This window comes from Columba livia, chromosome 27 (genome assembly GCF_036013475.1).
Source record: "Columba livia isolate bColLiv1 breed racing homer chromosome 27, bColLiv1.pat.W.v2, whole genome shotgun sequence".
Taxonomy (NCBI): domain Eukaryota; kingdom Metazoa; phylum Chordata; class Aves; order Columbiformes; family Columbidae; genus Columba; species Columba livia.
The window spans coordinates 4,241,363-4,260,447 of NC_088628.1; the positions used below are offsets into that span (position 1 = coordinate 4,241,363).

The 19,085-nt window shown below is 64.7% G+C and overlaps 3 protein-coding genes across 5 annotated transcripts; 1 reads left to right on the forward strand and 2 right to left on the reverse strand.

Annotated features, from left to right (window-relative positions):
* Positions 1-896: 896 nt before the first annotated feature.
* RAX2 (retina and anterior neural fold homeobox 2) lies at positions 897-7,909 on the forward strand. The gene is made up of 4 exons (XM_013372140.3): positions 897-1,273; positions 2,646-2,672; positions 5,198-5,448; positions 6,947-7,909. The coding sequence occupies exons 3-4, from the start codon at positions 5,206-5,208 to the stop codon at positions 7,388-7,390; spliced, it is 687 nt and encodes a 228-aa protein (XP_013227594.2). The 5' UTR covers positions 897-1,273; positions 2,646-2,672; positions 5,198-5,205; the 3' UTR covers positions 7,391-7,909.
* A 1,760-nt stretch (positions 7,910-9,669) lies between these two features.
* On the reverse strand, positions 9,670-19,069 carry LOC102097268 (mucosa-associated lymphoid tissue lymphoma translocation protein 1). Of its 3 annotated transcripts, XM_065042401.1 has the most exons (18): positions 18,953-19,069; positions 16,547-17,918; positions 15,528-15,690; positions 15,150-15,316; positions 14,536-14,666; positions 14,275-14,428; positions 13,768-13,946; positions 13,562-13,658; positions 13,351-13,398; positions 13,233-13,268; positions 12,768-12,971; positions 12,453-12,630; positions 12,098-12,172; positions 11,500-11,627; positions 11,286-11,432; positions 10,894-11,051; positions 10,665-10,799; positions 9,670-10,592 (listed from the first exon to the last, which is right to left on the reverse strand). In XM_065042401.1, the coding sequence occupies exons 3-18, from the start codon at positions 15,662-15,664 to the stop codon at positions 10,338-10,340; spliced, it is 2,229 nt and encodes a 742-aa protein (XP_064898473.1). In that variant the 5' UTR covers positions 15,665-15,690; positions 16,547-17,918; positions 18,953-19,069; the 3' UTR covers positions 9,670-10,337. The 3 variants fall into 3 exon arrangements, with proteins under 3 accessions (XP_064898473.1, XP_064898474.1, XP_064898475.1); XM_065042402.1 differs by lacking the exon at positions 13,351-13,398; XM_065042403.1 differs by lacking the exon at positions 15,150-15,316 and having other exon boundaries at positions 16,495-17,918.
* Positions 17,786-19,028, reverse strand: MRPL54 (mitochondrial ribosomal protein L54). The gene is made up of 3 exons (XM_065041967.1): positions 18,953-19,028; positions 18,207-18,363; positions 17,786-17,918 (listed from the first exon to the last, which is right to left on the reverse strand). Exons 1-3 carry the CDS (start codon positions 19,026-19,028, stop codon positions 17,786-17,788), a joined length of 366 nt encoding a protein of 121 aa, XP_064898039.1.
* Positions 19,070-19,085: the final 16 nt, after the last annotated feature.

Below are 19,085 nucleotides of genomic sequence, written 5' to 3' on the forward strand. Positions count from 1 at the left end.
TGGAGGAAGCTGCGGCAGCGCCGGGGGTGGCAGCGTTTGCAGGTGGCAGGAAGCAGCTTTTGGGGGAAAGTAAAAGTGGGTGGAAAAAGAAAAGCAAAACCCGCCGGCGGGACAGGGGTCCGGGCAGCACCGCGCACCCCACCCGGAGCAGCGCTGTCCCTGGGGTGGTGTCCCTGGCAGCAGTGAGCTGGGGAGGAGAGGGGCGGTGGTTCTGTCCCCCAGCCCCACGGCCACAGGCAGCCCCCAGGGTTGGTCCCCATGGCCGAACCCCACAGCTGGGCCCACGGGGTGTCCCCGTGCTTAGGTCTGGTCCATGGCTTGTCCCCACGCCTGGTCCCTGCCCCTGGTCCATGGCTGGCCCGCACACCCAGTCTCCACACCAGATCTCCAAGGCTGTTCAGGGTGCCCAGTCCCTATGGCTGGTCCCTGTGCCTGGTCCCCACACCCAGACCTTATAGCAGATCCCCAGACCCCGTAGCTGGTCCCCACACCCAGTACTCACAGCTGGACCCCACGCCTGGTCCCTATCCCTGTCCCCACACCCTGTGCCCATCGCTGGCTGGCACACCTGTCCCTGCACCTGTCCCCATCCCCGGTCCCCAGGCGGGCAGGGCTCTGCAGGCAGCACCACCGGGAGCCCGTGGGGCCACCGGCATCGGGGCCACCCCCAGCCTCGCCAGCCCCATCTCGGGGGACGACATCCACCGGCGCAGCGTCCCCATCCCGGGGCGCCCGCCCCAGACCCCAACCCGGGGCAGAACCTCGGCGGCCAGAGGAAATGCTGCCCCTCCCCCCATCGCCCCAGCCTTTCTGCTCCGCTCCCCCTGTTTCTAATTCTTTTTCCTCGCCCGTAATGAGGGGATTACAAGGCAAACTCCAGCAGGACGCCTTTGTGGGGAGACAATCTGAGTGGGGAAGGCAGTTCGGGGCTTTGTCCGCCGCCGCCCCCCCGGACCCGCGCTGGGGGGACATTTAGAGCAATTACTTGTCCAGAAAGTAACTGTCAATCATTCTTAAAGGGGAAGGCCTCCAATTAATAACCTCGTCTTAATCCTTTGGACTCATTTCCAATCTGCGGGGCCTTGGTGACATCTGCAACACTAAATAAAGATTCTCCCGAGCCTTAGCGCGGCGGTTCTGTGACAAATAAGAAGACTAGAAGCAACTTTGGCTGCCAAAGCTGCGAGATTGGTGAGGTTGAGCCGCTTGTTTGGTTCCCAGGAGGGACCGGCAAAGTTAAATACTCCTGGAAAAGCCGAGTTGGGCCCAGCAGGTAACGCTGTTTTATTCCGATTCGGGAGGAAGCGCCGGGGGAAGATGCTGAAAAGGGGAGCAGGTGTCCCCAGGGTGCGGGTGTTCCCGGGGTGAGGGTGTCCCCAGGGTGCGGGTGTCCCCGGGGTGCGGGTGTCCCCAGGGTGCGGGTGTCCCCGGGGCTGGGCTGACACCCTTCCTGGGCATGGGGAGCGGGTGCCGGGCGCCCGTCAGCGTCACTCGCGCCGATGAACCGCTGGGCAGGAGCCACCACGGTCCCACCGCTGCCAACACCCGTCCCCGGCCCAGGCACAGCCCAGTGCCCAGATGGGCTTTCGAGGGCAAAAAACAGGATGCGGTGAGAGTCAAGGCTGTCCCCAAGCTGTCCCCACTGCATCCCCCACTGCCAGGAGAGGCCACTTGTCCTCCCTGATGCTCTGCTGCTTCCAGCCCCGGGGAAGTGATGTTTTTTACTCGCTCCATGCTGTTTCTGTCGCCTTTTTGGGTGTCTTTAGTGACAGGTGTCCCCTCTTCCCCTGGCAGCCCCCGCAGGAAAACCACAGGGCAGGGTGTCGAGTAGATTTTGGGAAAAACCCTCCGGAGGCTTCGGGTTCGTGCGGTTCCCAGCACCGTTGTAAAGCTTGAGGGCTTAAACCCCAAAACTGCCAGCAGGGTGACGGCGGCTGCAGGAAGGTGTCCGGGGGAGCAGCGAGGCAGCTGTGCCCATCGCACCCCTGCTCTGTGTTGCCCGTTTTAGGGCAGAACTCACCAAACTGCCGATGGCAAAGGGGCTGCGGAGGCACAGGGACCGTGGGGTGGCCGGTGCTCATGTCCCCAGCCCAGGGACACCCATGACTCTGGTCGGGCTGAGGAGAGCGAGGTGGGGGCTGGGGGTGCCTGGCCCGGCCCGGTGCTGCCACCCTGCTGCTGGGCCACTCGCCTCTTTATTATCCGGATTTATTTATTTGCTTTATTTTCCATGTTTATTGCCCCTGCTTGGCTGGTTCGCTGGTTCCCTTCACTCCTGCTCCCGCGCCAGGGTCTGCTCAGCCGCCTGCGGGGTTTTAGGCTCCTTTGCTTTGGATGGGGTTGGGTTGGGGGATGTTGGCAGCTGCCCCCAGCCCTGGCCCTAACCCCGACCCCCATCGCCTTGTCCCTGTCCCCTGCCATCACCCCACCTCTCCTCCTGCGTGCCCCATCTTGTCCCCAGCCCCCCAGAGCCCATCTCACCTGTCCCCATCCACCCAGCTCCCCCCAGTCACCCCCCAGCGCCCCCATTGCCTGGTGGGGCTGGGCAGGGCAGCTGGGGCCCCAGAGGGTGCTGGGTCCCCTGGGGGGATGGTGGGGGGCTCTGGGTGCTCTGGGTGCTCACCCCATCTCCACTCTCCTTGCAGGTGCGGAGCTGCGCAAATGAGAAGCGGGTGAGTGAGAGCAGGAGGGTGGCGGGACACCCCTGTCCCCTCCCCGTGTCCCCAGCCCTAGGACATGCTGTGACACTCACATGGTGACAATGGGGCACTTCCTTCCCACCTCAGCACCCACTCGCCCCTGCCTTGGGGCACCCCAGGGTGCAGCACACAGCACCCCAGCTCGCGGCTCCTCTTGGGTCACTCCAAGACCTCAGCCCCCCTGCAGCAGTGGCCAGAGCCCCCGGTGCTACAGGACACCCCGGGAGGGGCCAGGGGGTGTCTTGGGGGGCCGGCAGCTCCCAAAACTGCACATGCTGATGCTGCACAGACACTGCATGCACAGCGCTGCACATGCATGGTACACGCTGCACACAGCCCTGTGCATGCACTGCACACACTGCGCCGGCAACACACGCTGCAAACACCATGCACTGCACACATGGCAAACACCATGCACTGCACACACTGCGCCTGCAACACATGCTGCAAACACCATACACTGCACACACTGCAAACACCATGCACTGCACACACTGCAAACACCATGCACTGCACACACTGCACCTGCAACACATGCTGCAAACACCATGCACTGCACACACTGCACCTGCAACACACGCTGCAAACACCATGCACTGCACACACTGCACCTGCAACACACGCTGCAAACACCATGCACTGCACACACTGCGCCTGCAACACACGCTGCAAACACCATACACTGCACACACTGCGCCTGCAACACACGCTGCAAACACCATACACTGCACACACTGCACCTGCAACACACGCTGCAAACACCATACACTGCACACACCGCAAACACCATGCACTGCACACACTGCGCCTGCAACACACACTGCAAACACCATGCACTGCACACACTGCACCTGCAACACACGCTGCAAACACCATGCACTGCACACACTGCACCTGCAACACACGCTGCAAACACCATACACTGCACACACTGTGTCTGCAACACACGCTGCAAACACCATGCACTGCACACACGGCAAACACCATGCACTGCACACACTGTGCACACCTCCCCTGGGCATGCACTGCACACACTGCACAGCCTGCAGACCTGCACGCCCAGAGCACGCGCTCTCAGCACGCTGCAGAGGCACTGGGCACAGCACCCGCAGGCACTGGGAACATGCTGCACTTGTTGGGTGCTGCACATGCTGTACGTATAGACACTGCACACACTGTACGTGTAGCTGCGGCACACACCTGCACACAGCGCGCACTGCACTGCACGGTGTGAGCTGCATGCTCTGCACGCGCCTCCGCTGCTTGTGCTGTGTCCCCTGCACAGAGGCACCGTACGCACGGTGCAGACGCCGCACACACACAGCGCGCACTGCACCCCCACGGACACTGTGCACAGGTTCACGCTGTGCCCACGCATTGTGCACGCCTTGCACACATTGCACGTGCTGCACTGAGCTGTGCGCGCTGCACACGCACTGCATGCACCGCACACGTCTGCTGCGCCTGGCGCTGCAGGTGCAGAGGCTGCGTTGTGCACGGTGCAGGAGCGGCTCACGGACGCGGCACGCCGGGCCCTGCGGGCAGTGGCGGCACAAACTGCCCCCACGCGCACACCCACACTGCACACACACCTCACACACCCCACCCGCACCTGCTAACGCAGGTGGCCCCACAGCCCTGTGCAGACCCACAGCTGCACCTGCAGGCGCCGTGCGCCCCGCGCAGACACCCCACACCTGCACAGCCTGAGCAGCACCCGACACCCGCTCCCTGCATGCTGCCTTCTCGGGACACCCACTGACCCCCTCCTGGAATGAACTGACGTCCCCTCCCCCCCACACGCCCATTTGGGCATTAGCTGAATTTTCGCCAGCAGGTCTGGGAATGCAGCACCTTCCCCTCGGCAAAAGTGCCCCGGGATTATGGCTTCCTGCCCCATTTCCATGTCAGCCTACAGCCTTGCGGTAGAAAGAGACCCTTAATCCCCAGCAAATACTGCAGGAAGATTTCAGATGCGGGATAAAAAGCTTAAAGATGAAACATTGCAAGGGTTGAAAATGCTTATAAGCGTGCAGGAACAGGGTTATTAGCCAGGGCACAGTGGCGGGTCACTCCAGCTGCACTTGGGGACCAGCACTGGCACTCACAGCCACAGACGAGCGGCACTGGGGAGAGGAGCTGGGCTGGAAGGAGGGAGCGGCCCAGGCCCGGTCCCCTCGGTGCCGGGCAGCCGGTCAGGCCAGGTCAGCCCCCCGTGATGGCGCTTTCAGAAACTCATGGACTTCAGGTGCGATCTGAGCAGGGGCCTCGTCACATCTCGCTGAGGAGCCAAGCGCGGGGTCCCCAGGGCACCAACCCCGGGCACCCCCGGGGGCACCGCGGCCGCAGGGTAACACCGCAGTGGGACAGGGGATTACGCCTTTGCGTAACGTGTTTCTGGAGCTGCCCCATCCTCCCGTCCGTCCATCCACTTGTCCGTCTGTCCCCAGCCTGGGGATGTCCCCACCCCCTGGCTAACCCACACGGTCCCCTCGCAGATGCCACCATGTTCCTGAATAAGTGCGAGGGCGACCTGGGCGAGCTGCGGAAGCCGGGGGATGGAGAGGGGACCCCGCCGGCCGCCAGCGAGGAGGAGCAGCCCAAGAAGAAGCACCGGCGGAACCGCACCACCTTCACCACCTACCAGCTGCACGAGCTGGAACGCGCCTTCGAGAAGTCCCACTACCCCGACGTGTACAGCCGCGAGGAGCTGGCCATGAAGGTCAACCTGCCAGAGGTCCGCGTGCAGGTAGGGAGGACACCCGGCAGCCCCAGCACCCCGGCCCTGTCCCCTGGGGGGTGGCAGAGGGACCACCCTGGCACTAGAGAGCTTCACTCTGCTCCCAACCGCTGCCACCTCGCTCTGTGCCTCAGTTTCCCCATTGCTCGAGGAGGGAGTGACATCTCTGCAGAGCAGGCTGCTCCTCCCAAAACCAGAGAGGGGTTTTAGTGGCTGAGCCTGGTTTCCCCATGTGGTCCCAGTTCAACCCACAACCCGAAGGCTCCGGTTGGGCAGGTAGATGGTTTTTGGAGATTTTTTCCCCCTGCTGGTGGCAGCTGCTTCTGTTCCTTCACAGGATCCCACAGGAACAGAGCCAAACCTCAGCTGCTCCTGACCTCTTCCAGGCCTTTAGGGCCAGGAAAGCAGAAGATCCTCACAAGTTTGGGGTTTTTTAGGCTTGTTGGAACAGAGCAATTGCAGAGGGGCAGCAGGGCTGGGAGGTTTCGCTCCCCGTTCTGCAGGAGGAGGCTCTGCCCAGGGGAGGTGCAGCCTGGGCAGAGCATGAGGTCCCGATGGTCTGTGAACCACCCGCCCTGGGCCTGACGGAGCGAGACCAGAGCAAGAGAAAAGCTCGGGGAGCTGAAGTGACACAGGCGCTGTGAAGCAGGGCAGTAACCCCCTTACAAACAAACTGAGTTTCCCAGGCCTCAACTCCGGTCCAAAGCAACGCAGCCTATTCCTGAGAGGGTCCAGACCATAGGGACAGCTCTGACGAGCTCCCTGAGCAATGACCAATTCCATAGAATCATTTCAGTTCAAAAAGACCTTAAAGATCATCAAGTCCAACCGTTCCCCTGCCCCTGTAACTGCCCCATGTCCTGAGAACCTCATGTCCGTCTGTCCAGCCCTCCAGGGATGGTGACTCCAGCACTGCCCTGGGCAGCCTGTTCCAATGCCCCACAGCCCTTTGGGGAAGAAATTGTTCCCACATCCAACCTCAACCTCCCCTGGCGCAACTTGAGGCCGTTTCCTCTGCTCCTGGCGCTTGTTCCTGGGGAGCAGAGCCCGACCCCCCTGGCTCCAAGCTCCTTTCAGGCAGTTCAGAGATCAGAAGGTCTCCCCTCAGCTCCTGTTCTCCAGCTGAACCCCCAGGTCCCTCAGCCGCTCCCATCACACTTGTGCTCCAGCCTCTCACCAGCTCCGTTGCTCTTCTTTGGACACAAAGTTTGCACCAGTATGGCCCGGTGTCCACCAATATCTGAGCAACCTGATCTGGGTGAAGACATCCTTGCTTATGGTAGTGGGTTGAACTAGGTGAGCTGCGAAGGTCCCTTCAACCCAAACTGTTCTATGCTGGAGCCCCGTGGGTCACCCCATGTGAGACCCAACACACAGGGCACCCCACATGGGGTGGGATACCCGATAAGGAACACCCCACTCGGGGCACCCCGCATGGGGTACAGCACATGGGGCACACTGCAAGGGTCTGGGCACGGGGAGGCTCACCCTGGCTCTCACCTCACAGGTCTGGTTCCAGAACCGACGAGCCAAGTGGAGGCGGCAGGAGAAGATGGAGGCCAGCTCCATGAAGCTCCATGACACCCCCGTGCTCTCCTTCAACCGGCCCCCCATGACCCCCAACGTGGGGCCCATGAGCAACTCCCTCCCGCTCGACCCATGGCTGACGTCCCCCATCTCCAGTGCCACCACGGTCCACAGCATCCCCGGCTTCATGGGAGCCCCCCAAGCCCTGCAGCCCCCCTACGGCGGGCACTCCTTCCTCAACACGCCCCCGCCGATGGCGCAGGGCATGCAGCCCCTGGCCCCTGCGCCCTACCAGTGCGGCACCCCCTTTGTGGACAAGTACCCGCTGGAGGAGGTGGACCAGAGGAGCTCCAGCATCGCCTCGCTCCGCATGAAGGCCAAGGAGCACATTCAGACCATTGACAAGACCTGGCAGCCCATTTGATGAACGCTCCCCTCCGGCCCCTCCGGCCCCTCCTGCCCCCAGCCCCGGCTCGGCCCCGGGCGGGCAAGGTGGGTGACGGTGGGTGCTCAGCAGGACGAACTGACACAGGGAGGGGATGCTGGGCTGCGCCTTCCTCTGCCGAGCCGGCACTGTCGGTGGCAGGGGAGCGAGCTGGGGTGCTGGCAGGACCCCGCATGGGGAGCACCCCGGCAGTCACTGCAGCCCCTCACTGGGGCTCTGGCCCAGGCTGAGGATCCAGCTGAGGCTCCAGCATCAGACCATGCCCCGCACTGTCCCCGGTCGGACGCCTCCTTTACCCACACCCTTTCCTCCTCCCATTATTATTAATGTTTTTTTTAATGCTGCAGATTTAAACAAAACCAAACAGAAAAGGTCTAGTTTCATAGGGAGTACGGGGGGGGATATTTTACAGCCACGTCGGGGCGTGACGCTGGTTGTGCTGGTAGACACACTGGCACCGAGAAGATGGTTGTATCCTGAGTAAAGAGATAAGCTGAACAGCTGCTGTGTGCTGGAGTCAGGCGCTGCCGGGGCCCTGCCCGCCATGCCACTCATTAGCTGTGCTGCTCGTTAGCCGTGCCACTCATTATTGTGCTGGAGCTGCAGAGCCTCTGCCAGGAAGGAGCTTTCTGGGCGGTGCAGGGTCCTTTGGCACCCTCCCGTCCCTCAGGGGCTGGGCCGGATCCTGCCGCAGGTGACCTGACCCAGCCCTGGCCGTGCCCGGCACCGGCTCAGTGCCGCACTGCGTCCCCAGTGCTCGGCCAGGACATTTGCTCAGCCACCCCTCGGCGGCTGCGCCCCCCGCCCACTGCCCTAATTGCTCCCAGCAGCCCCGCCAGCCACATGTTGGCGGCACGGAACTGCCGTAATTGTGCCGGCGGGAGGGTGGGCGACAGCGGGACCCCCGCGGCCCCTGGATGGGGCTGGTGAGGGGATGAGGGAAGGGGGCCCTGGGGTCCCCGTGGCAGTGGAGTACCCGAATCCTGCTTTGTCCCTGCTGGCAGTTCCTTCCAGCTGGGAGCAGGGTGGCAGTGACAAGGTGCCACATCCCCAAGGGTCCCAGGGGGACCCTGCCCATCCTTGGGCACAGCCAGTGTCACCAGCACCCTCACCACGGTGGCGAGGGCCAGCACAGCCCCGGCGGAGATGGCTGAGCCCGCCGTGGCTTTGAGGTGCTGAGACACAGCTGGGACAGCGAGAGACGGGCGCTTAGCCCTGGGCAGCTGCTGCCCTGGGTCCCTGCGGTGTCCCAGTGTGCCCCAGCCCCTGGGCTGCCCTGGGTCCCGGGGGGAAGCAAGGCAAGCACTGACCTTCCTCCCACCAAAACAAGATGTTTCCCCAGAAATTTCCACTTCACCCCAGCCTGGGGCTTTGCCACACCAGCCCTGTCCCCACTGTGTCCCCACAGCCCCACTCAGTGCCAGCACCCCTGGCCACAGCCCCCTATCCCAGGGGTCTCTCCCGGTCCAACTGCCCCACGGCCACACTCTGACATCCCCACAGCCCTGGGGTCAGGCATGACCGGCCACGATGTCACCGGGCCAGCCGAGGCACTGACCCCAGTGAGACCCTTCTCCTTGTCCCCTGTCCCCCGGCTGCTGCTGCTTGTCTGCTTCGTTAGTGACAATTAAACCTTTAACAACCCATTAAACGCATAATCGATGCTCCCCCAGCTCGCCAGCCCGGCTAATGGGCCGGGGCCGAGGCGCAGCGGCCCAGCAGAGGCGTGCTCCGGCCGCCAGATAATGAAGCAACGGCTGCGGAAGTAATGGGGTTTGATCCGGGGGACGGGACGCGCTCAATGGGGGCTGCGCTTTTCACATGACATAATTGCCGAGGCTGGCGCCAGCCCGGGGCACCCCTCGGCCTCCCGAGCACCAACAAAAGGCGGCTGGCGCGGAGAGCGGGAGGCTCGACACCCCCCAACCCATTTGATCGGAGCTTAATTGGGGCGAGGGTGCTCCCCCCACGGTCGTGCAACTGCCACCCAAAAGCAAGCGCACAGAGAGGGCCTGGGATGAGGATGCGTCACCGTGGGTCCCTGGGCTTGGTGGTGATGCAAATTATTTAAATGAGCTAATTTACATGGGGTGGCACTGGCACCCCAGGGCATCGTGGGGATGTTGGGGTCCCCTTGTGGGAGGAGTCGGTTGCCCCTTCCCTCCCACAGGTGCTTAAGTGCTGCACTGTGCCTAGTGCACAAACAAGCAGTATTTCTGCCCCAACCCCACGCCATTTAAACGCAGGAAAGCCACCGAGCCGCCTGCCCGCCCCTATTTATTGGTGGTGTCACCACTGAGATCCAGTAGAACACACCCCACAGCATTTGCAGGTGCTGGCACATGGGGAAAAATCCCCCGAGATCCCAATCCTGTCCTGAAATCTCTTGCTGCCCGGATGGGGCCAGCACAGCCCTGCGCCCGGGGTTGTACCGGGAGGACTGGGTGCTACTGGGAGCACTGGGGTCAGCAGGGGGTTCTCCCAGCCCTTCGTGGCAGAGCAGGAGCCCTCCTGCCCCCACCCACTCTAATCGCCTCCCGCGGGATTTGCCCCTTAATCTGCTTATTTCTCACTCTTTCTCTGGAGCTTGAAGGAACCCAGCGCTGCCCCAATGCGACGCCTCGCGCCAGCTGAGCCGTGGGGCTGGGACACTGTCCTGGCACGTGGGGTGGCACTGCCCAGGGACGTGGGGCTGGCACTGAACGACCCTGCGGTGGCAGTGCCATGTACACAGGGCAGCACTGGGCGGCAGTTCCGTATTCCAAGGGTGCCGGCCACGCCAACCTGCACTCCAGCACAGGCCAGGATGGCGCTCAAACACCCCTGGCTCCTATGTCACCTCTGTCCCCTCCAGGCCCTGGACCCCCAGCAGGACAGACATGGCCCCAGGGGACTGCGGTGACAAGGGGGTGGCCATGCTGTCCCTCTACAAGGTGTGGGAGCCAGGAACCTCGGGGCTCAGGTTCTCCTCAGGGGTGTTGGCCCAGGACCCCCCCTCTGCCCCCCAGCTCCCAGGTGGGGAGGTGGAGAGGGGGCTGTGGGGTGGCGAGGGGGAGGCCGCTGGCCGCAGGTTGAGCTTGGCGATGAGCGGCTTCCCCACGCTCACCCGCTGCCTCTCCTCCACGAAGTCGTCCATGCCACGGTAGCGGTACTGCAGGCAGACGGTGAACACCAGCTCCTGCTGCGGGGACATGGCAGCGTGGGTGGGCACCCATCCCGTGTGGGGGTCCCGGCCCCCCAGCACGGCTCTTACCCGCAGTTTCTGCAAGCCGCAGAGCCGGCTGTAGAGGCAATAGGGGGGGCAGCCCAGGCTCCAGGTGGGTGCCAGGGGGCTGCCCACCTCCGCCGGGCTCTCCTTGTTGGTGCTCTTGAGGTCCACGTCCAGCTCCTGCCACAGACAGAGTCCAGCTGCGGAAACTGCCATGGGTGGGGGCACCCATTCCCCGCATCGCCCCGCACGGGCTCCAACAGCGCGCTCCCACCTCGGGGATGTCGGTGAGCTTGGCCTCGCACTGGGCGATGTCCCCAGGGGTGGCCACCACACGGGTGTAGATGATCATGATGTTGGAGAACTCGGCGGCGAAGCCCAGCTGGACGGTGACACCGCAGTCGAAGCGGAGGTGCCGGCTCTCCGGCAGCACTGGGGGGACAGCGGGGGCTGGGACCTGCAGGTGCTCAGGGCCAGAGCTGCACCCGCAGGTGAGGTGACCATGAGGGTCACCCCGGAGCGGGGCCACCGACACGGTGCTCCTGGCAGCTCTGTGCCAGCGGTTTCTCTTCTCCAGGGTGGGAAACACTCGGCAGGTGCTGCCTGCCGCCTCGGCACCAGCCCCTCCCCGGTGCCAGCTCTGGACGGGGTGGCCGTGGCCCTCACCGTGAGCCTTGGCCCACTGCAGGTTCCTGGCAGAGGACTCGTCCCGGCCCGGCGGGCGGATGGGGTCTGTCAGAGCGCGTCTCTCCGACAGGTTGCTGCGGAGCTCCAGCGCCTGCCGGCCCCGCGTGATCTCCAGCGTGCCCATGTCTGCGGGGACACGGGGGTCAGCGGGGGCTGCCTGGGGTGTCACTGTCCCCCACCACTCCCCGCTCACCCTCGGCCACTTTGTCCAGCAGCACCGTGATCTTCTCATCCTCCAGCAGCCAGCGCTTGAGGAAGGTGACAAAGATGCCATTAGAGAGCTCATCCTGGCTCAGTTCGTAGGCTTCGGCATCTGCACACCTGCGGGGACAGGCCAGCAGTCGGCTCCATCGTGGGCTCCGTCGCTCCCCCAGGAACTGGCCATCCCAGGGCAAGAGCCCTTGGGAATTCAGAGCCGGGTGCCCACGGCTCTACCCGCTCCCATCGATCCCTCCAGCCGCTGTGCTAGGGAGACGTGGGAACTGCAGCCAGATCCTGGATGCTTAAAGCATCAGCCCAGACCCCTGTGCTCCAGAGAAGCCTCCAGTGTTGCTGAGAGCCGCACAGCACCACAGGCATCTCCCCGTCCTGTAAGGGACCGGGGCTGCCGCTCACCCACCACCCAAAGCACCGACCCCGCCGGTACGTGGGGGAGAAGACACGGGTGCCAGCAGGGCTGAGCCGTGGTGGGGGCTGAGCCGTGGTGGGGGCTGAGCCCTGGCCCTGCTCTGAGCGAGGGGGGGACACTCAGCCCTGCTGCCCATGCTGGGGGTGGCGGGGACAGGACCCACGTGGCGTAGCCGAAGACGATGTTTGCTGTGACCTGCAGCGCCCCGACCTGTGGGATGACGTCGTCGTTGAGGTTCCTGCGAGAGAAGTGCTGCTGGGCAGAGCTGGGCCCTGCTGCCCCCCCAGAGCCCACCCCAAGGCACCCAGACTCAGGGCTGCCCCGTGCCCCTCTGCCCACCCACCGTGGCGTTTGCCAGCTCAGCTGTGGCAGTGAAGCTTTGGGACATCCAGATACAGCCAAGGAGTCTGGATGGGACAGTGGGGACACCCAGCTCTGCTCCCCATGGAACCAGCATCCATGGACACCCCTGTGCCGGGACCTCCCAGCATGGCCACTTGTCCCCAGGGCCGGCTCACCTCTTGCGGCACATGTCGAGCAGGAAGATGTTGAGGCCGGTGCGGCGCTGCTGCATGCTCCGCAGCACCCGCTGCACGCACAGGCAGTGTGCCGAGGTGTAGGAGCTGGGCGCGTCGATGGGCACCATGAAGCTGTTGCCAAAATTTTCATAGCCGTGCCCGGCGTAGTAGAGCAAACCTGTCAGGGGCGGAGAGCAGGTGACATCCCTTGCCCTGCTGGTGCTCTCTTTTTGCCCAGCCAGCCCCATAAGACTCCGCCAGCACAAAACCACCAGGTTCCGCCTGGCTGGAGCCACCCACACAGTGCCACCGCACCATAGACGCCCTTGTCGAGGAGGAGGAGGAACTCGTTGACAGCCATTTGCATCTCGGCCTTGCACAGGTCCAGCAGCGAGACCACCTTGAAGTCGAGCTGGCGGAGCAGGGCGCTGAGCGCGTGCACGTCCACCATGGGCGCCTTCAGCTGCTTGTGGTGCAGGTAGCGCATGTTGCCGATCAGCAGGGCGACTTTGTCGGTGGCTGCCGGGATGGGAGAGGGGTTGCTGGGGACAGAGCAGGACGATCCTGTTGTCCCCACTACCATCAGAGGTGTCACCCGGTTGTGGCTGGTGTCCCTGTCCCTGGACACTGGGGTGACCCATGGTGTCCCTGCCCCTCTGGTCTGCTCGCCCCAGTGTGCTGCACCCAAAGCACCCCTGCCTGAGTGGAGCCTCATGGGGTGACACTGGTCACACTGGGGATGGTCACAGCCCCACAGGGCCACCAAGGGCAGGCTCTTACCGTACAGCTGGCCAGGGCTGCTGCTTTCTGGGGAGCCTGGAGAGAGAGAAGCACAGTGCCATAGCCCCACGGTGCCCGGGGAGAGCAGTGGGGACCTGCCTACTCTGTCCCCACCTACCTCCATCCCCCTCCTGCCACAAGCCTTCGGAGGTGAAGAGCCTTGGGCCTGCAACAAAGGGGGGTCAGGGTGCCCCACTGACAGCCCCTGCCAGCACAGGCTGGAGCCCCCAAAAACCACAGGGCAGCCACAGGAGGGTTTTACGGGGAAGCAGAGCAGAGCCAGGACACCCCACGCCGAGGGACCATGGGGGTATGCCTGGGGCCCTCACCGATCTCCACATCCACTTCCCGGCTCCACACCTCGTGGAACAGATTAAAGACACGGCAGGAGTAGCTGCCCCGCTCAGCTGTCGTCACCAGCTTCACCTGCCAGGGGGATGGAGTGGGCAGCTGGGGCGGCGTGTCACACTGTGCCGTGCCGTGCTGTGCCGTGCCGGGCCGTGCCATGCGGCACCACGCCAGGGTCCTGTCGTACCTGGAGCTGGGGTGTCTGTGCACCCTCCAGGGGGCACTGGTTCCTGAACCACTGGTACTGGGGCGGGGGGTTGCCGATGGCTCTGCACTCCAGCACCAGCGTGTCCCCCTCGGCCAGATGGCACGGCTGCGGTTGCCGCAGGATCTGTAGCCCCACCATAGTGGGGCAGTAACCGCTGGCTGGGGAGGGGACAGGGTGACAAATCTGGCACCCGGCCATGGCAGGACTCTGCCAAGCTGCCCCCAGACCCCAGTCCCACAGCCACAGGCCTTGGCACCCACGGGTGGCATGAGGAGAACACAGGGCACTCAGCTGCTCCGTGGCACCGTCACCACAGAGAGCCCAGAGACCCTCGGGGTTCAGCCGGGGTGCAGCACGGCAAGCGATGCCCCACAGGAGCTGCCCCCGAGCAATGGGGTAAACACTGCCCCACGGAGACACCCTGGTGCCCAAGGGACATGTGGTGCCCCATGGGGACAACCCGGAGACACAGATCTGGGGTCCCACCTGAGCCGGGGCTGCTGCTCGTCTCCACCCGGACCTGGGCCCACCTGGAGAAGGCGAAGGCAGCCCCGCAGCTCACCCGGCAGATGTACCACTCGGGCTGGCCCAGCGGGGCGGCCGCGTCCAGCACCAGCTCTGAGGTTGTGGCTCCGGGCACCTACGAGACAGGGGGGCTGAGGAGCTGGGGGCTCCCTCCCACCCATCTGGGTGCCCTTATGGATGGGGCCTGGGGCCCGTGCTCAATGTGGCCCAGCAGGACCTCACCTGCTGCTTCCCGCAGAACCACTGGTACATGAGCCCTGGCGGGCCGGTTGCCCAGCAGGTCAGGGACACCCTCGTCCCCTCCGTCACCACCTGCGACTCCGGCTGCACCGTGATGTGGATCACGTCCTGGACTGTGGGAGAAGAGAGACCAGCCTGGGCTGGCTGAGCCCTGTCCCGCACCAGCCCATCACGTCCAGTCCCATCCTGTCCTGTCCCATCATACCCTGTCCCACACCCACTCACAACAGCCTGTCCTCTCCCACCCCACCCCATCCTGTCACACCACGTCTCATCCCACCCCTCTGTCCTGTCCCAGCCACCTCTTCCTGCCCTGTCCCATTCAGTGCCACCCCACCCCACCTCACCCTGTTCCACACTATCCCACCCCACTCTGCTCCTCCCCATCCCATCTTGTCCCATCCCAACCTGTCCAATTCTAGCCCGCCTCATCCCATTTGGTCCCATCACAGCCTGTCCCACCATGTCCCATCACAACATGTCCCATCCTAGTCCACCCCACCCCACCCAGAGCCAGGCCGCCAGCAGGAAGAGCTGCGCCTCCTCTCCCCAGCGTTGCTTCTGCTGAGCCCCTGGCCCCCACGCTCCGTCCCTACCGGCGCTGCTGAGGACCTGGCAGGCCGGTGCGTGTCCCATCCTCTGCAGGCAGCCCAGCAGGTACTTGAGGGTGCACTCCCGCTCGGCCAGGAGCTGCAGGAGGCTCCGCGTGGGGCTGCCGTGGGGCTCCAGCACCTTCAGCGAGCACATCTCCAGCTCCTCCGCACTGCGAGGTGCCCACAGCGCTCAGCACCGCAGCCCACCCCCAGCCTGGGGAGCATGGCCAGGGCACTCAGCAGTGCCCCAGACAGGTTGTGGTCACGATGGGGTGACCAGGGGACCTGCATGGCCTTCACTCAGCCCATGGCAGGGCTGCACCCATGTACATTTTCTCACTTGGTGGGGGACAGACCCCTGGAGGTGCCTCCCACCCCTACCTGCACTTGAAGCGTTTCTCTGCCCCAGCCACCTCAGCCAGCCTGCGCCAGCCACGGCCGGCGTTATCCAGGAGCTCGCAGAGCTGGAACAGCACGTCCTCGCCCAGCGAGCTGAGGGGCATGCTCCAGTCCAGCATCCCTGCCCGGCCCCGCCGACGCCTGCCTGGGGACGCAGAGGGGACGAGCCATCAGCAGGTGATGGGTACCAGGCAGCAGCATGGCATGGACACTGCCATGGCTGGGGATGGACAGCACGAGCACCACCTCACGGCGGTCGGGTCACCTCCCCGCAGGAGCTCAGGGGGGTTTTGGCCTCTCCAGGGAGGTGCTGGGCAGCACTACTGGGTCTGGCCACCAGCAGCCAGCCAGGAATGACACAAGTCCAAACTCCACACTCAGGGGACAAGAGCTGTGACAGTAGAACAGGGGACCCTGCTCACCTCCTGGCCTTGGGCAAGGAGCCAGGACCATGTTAGCCCAGCTCTGGCACAGGGACCTCTGTGGGACAGTGTCCAAAGCACCGGAAAGAGGGCATGTCCCTTGTCACCTTCCCCCTCCTTTCAGGGGACACAGAGAATGGGCCCCACCACAGAGGACTGAGCCCAGGGACCCCTCTTCTTCAGGCAGACGCCAGAGGGTCAGCAGCAGCCCCCTTGCTGTCACCAGGCCCATGGGCAGGGCGTCCAGAGCCAGAATGAGCCCCCCTGGGCCACCACGAGGAGCTGCAGAAGGGTTAGGGGAGGGGACATGGGGGTCGTGGGCTGGGACCCACCTCAGGTCCCCTTGGCCCTGGCAAAGGCTTCAACAGTGAGGGGAGCAGGACATGAATCACCCCAGATGGGGCAGCACATGGGGACAGGCGCTCTCCTCCTCCTCCCGGGTCCCTTCCTGCTGACCCACCCCGGGCTGGTGCTTGTCCCCAGGACCAAGCCATTCGCGGCAGCGGGGTGACAAGGGTGACACTCACCCGAGCCAGGGGCTCCAAGACAGAGGGCAGGGCCCCAGGTGGCCTCTCTCACCTGCTGCTGGATCTGGGGGACTGGACGGCGGGGGCGGCGAGGGGAGGGCTGCAGGACGGGGTGTCACCGCTGGGTACGGCCCGAGCCCCGGCAGCTCCAGGGAGCGCAGAGGAAATGAGGGTGCAACCCAAATCTCCCCAGCCCCCCCGCAGCACTTCTGCTTTCCTCTGCCGCTTCCTGTGCCACCGCGTGGGCGCCGCAGCTGCCAAACAGCCCCCGGCAGCCCCTGGGGAAGCTGGACATGGCCCCCGGCCGCGGCTGAGGGACACGGGACACTGGGGACACTGCGGGGCCAGGCGGTGGCTCCACCGCCCCTTCCTTGTGGCGGGGGGACCTTGCAGGTGGCTGCTTTGTCCCCATAGCCCAACTCCAGGACAAGCAGGAGCTGCAGGGCAGCACGTTCAGGACAGAGATGAACCAAGGGGACAAGGGACAACTCTCAGCCAGGGGAACTCAACGCAGGGGCAGGACAGAGGCCCAGGGGAAGCTGCTGGGCTCTGCCAGGCTGGGGACACATGGGGACGGGGCGGCAAGGACCTCGTTGTTGGGGAACAGACCCGGCTATCACCACACACCCCAGCCAAGCCGAGACCCCGGGGTCCCAGCAGCCACCGCTCTCCAGCTGCCAAGGAGGAAGGAAGAGCACGGCGCAGGGTGGCACTGCGAGGGGGTGGCACTGCGAGGGGGTGGCACTGCGAGGGGGTGGCACTGCGAGGGGGTGGCACTGCGAGGGGTGCCACGTCCCTCACCCTAACCCACTGCCCCCACAGCACCGCCACAGCCCGGCCCCATCGTCCCAGCCCCAGGGAGCACAGGCTGCTGAGCCCCCACAGCCCCCCAGCCCAGGGGACACGAGTGGAGTCATTCCCCACCCCAAAGCCACCGCACGCCCCCCCTGCAGGGCCCTTCACCCCCATTCCATTGCAGTGCAGACTGTGACAGAGCAGGGAGCGGGACCCATGTGGCAGCACAGGCTCCCTCCACGAGCAAAACACTGAGCTTCTGCTTTAGCAAATACACCAAGAATGTGTGGCCTGTGCTGCCTCGGCAGCCCCTGCCACCAGCAGGGACCCGCACTGAGTTCGCCAAGGGCCTGGGTCTGCCAGAGCCCCCGTGACAGCCATCGGCCTCACCGAACATTTATTACTAGTTTACAGCAAGAAGAGGCCAAGAGCGGGAGCTGGTCCCAGCACTGCCCGCGCTGGCACGCGGGGGCCCGCACCCCACGCTCTGCGGGGTCTACAGCTTCTTGCCCTTCTTGAGCCGGTTGCGGTGCCACATGTTGTACTTCCGCAGCCGCCTCCAGTACTCGATGGAGTCGGGGTCCAACTCCTCCAGCTTCTTGGGGGGCCCGAGGTCGATCTTGAAGAGCCTGGGGGCGAACACAGAGGCGTGAGGCTGCGGCAGGGACAGCAAAGGGACAAGCACGGGATGGAGCGATGGAAATGTGTGACCAGGACGTGCGGATCGCGCACCCAGCGCGTCCCAGTGCCGGCTGCTCCCCCCTGGCCCGCGGGGAAGGTCTCAGGACGGCACAGCAGCTGGTTTCCTCCTCCCAGAACAGCTCCCCGTCTCTCAGACACTTGTCTGCTCCCCCCGGATGGCGCCTCTACGGGGACGGGCACCCCGGGAGGGACCCCGGGAGCTGGGCACCACCTACCAGTCGGGGTACTCGGAGTCGGGCTTCAGGGCCACCTCCGGGCCCTCCTTGAAGTAGTTGACCCCCATGGCGTGGGTGGCGAGCATGGTGGGGTCCGTGCACACCTCGGGGCCCTGCAGGGCCTCCTTCGGCACCGCCTTGCCCTTGACCTTCCCCCCTGCGGGGACAACGGCTCGGTCGGAACGGGAACGGGAACGGGATGGGGGGAGGGATGCGGGGAGGGGAAAGGCCAGGGGATCAGCCAGAGTGGGGACAAGAGTGGGGACAAGAGTGGGGACAAGAATGGGGACAAGAATGGGGACAAGAGTGGGGACAAGAGTGGGGACAAGAGTGGGGACAAGAGTGGGGACAAGAATGGGGACAAGAGTGGGGACAAGAGTGGGGACAAGAGTGGGGACAAGAGTGGGGACAAGAGTGGGGACAAGAATGGGGCCACCGCGGGGTGCAGCGGCCCCGGGGATGGGAACCAGGGCTGTGGCAGAGGATGGGGGGATGTGGGACACAAGCACAGGGGAGCGCACAGGAGGACAAGGGGGCACAGCAGGGAAGCACAGGGGGGGCACAAGGATACAGGGACACAGGGACACGGGTTCACAGAGCAGCACAAAGCGGCACAGGGACACAAGGGGACACAAGGGGACACAAGGGGACACAAGGGGACACAAGGGGCACCGGGACTCGGGGACACAAGGGTCACGGGGTCACGGGGACACAAGGGTCACGGGGTCACGGGGTCCCGCTCTCACCCGGTTTCTTGGCGAACCCGCGGGCCGGCCCGGGCAGCGCGAGCCGGGCCGCGCGCAGCAGCACGCGCGCCGCCATGCCGGGCGCGCGGGGCACGGCGGGCGGGGCGGGGCGGGGCGGGGCCGCGCGTGCGCG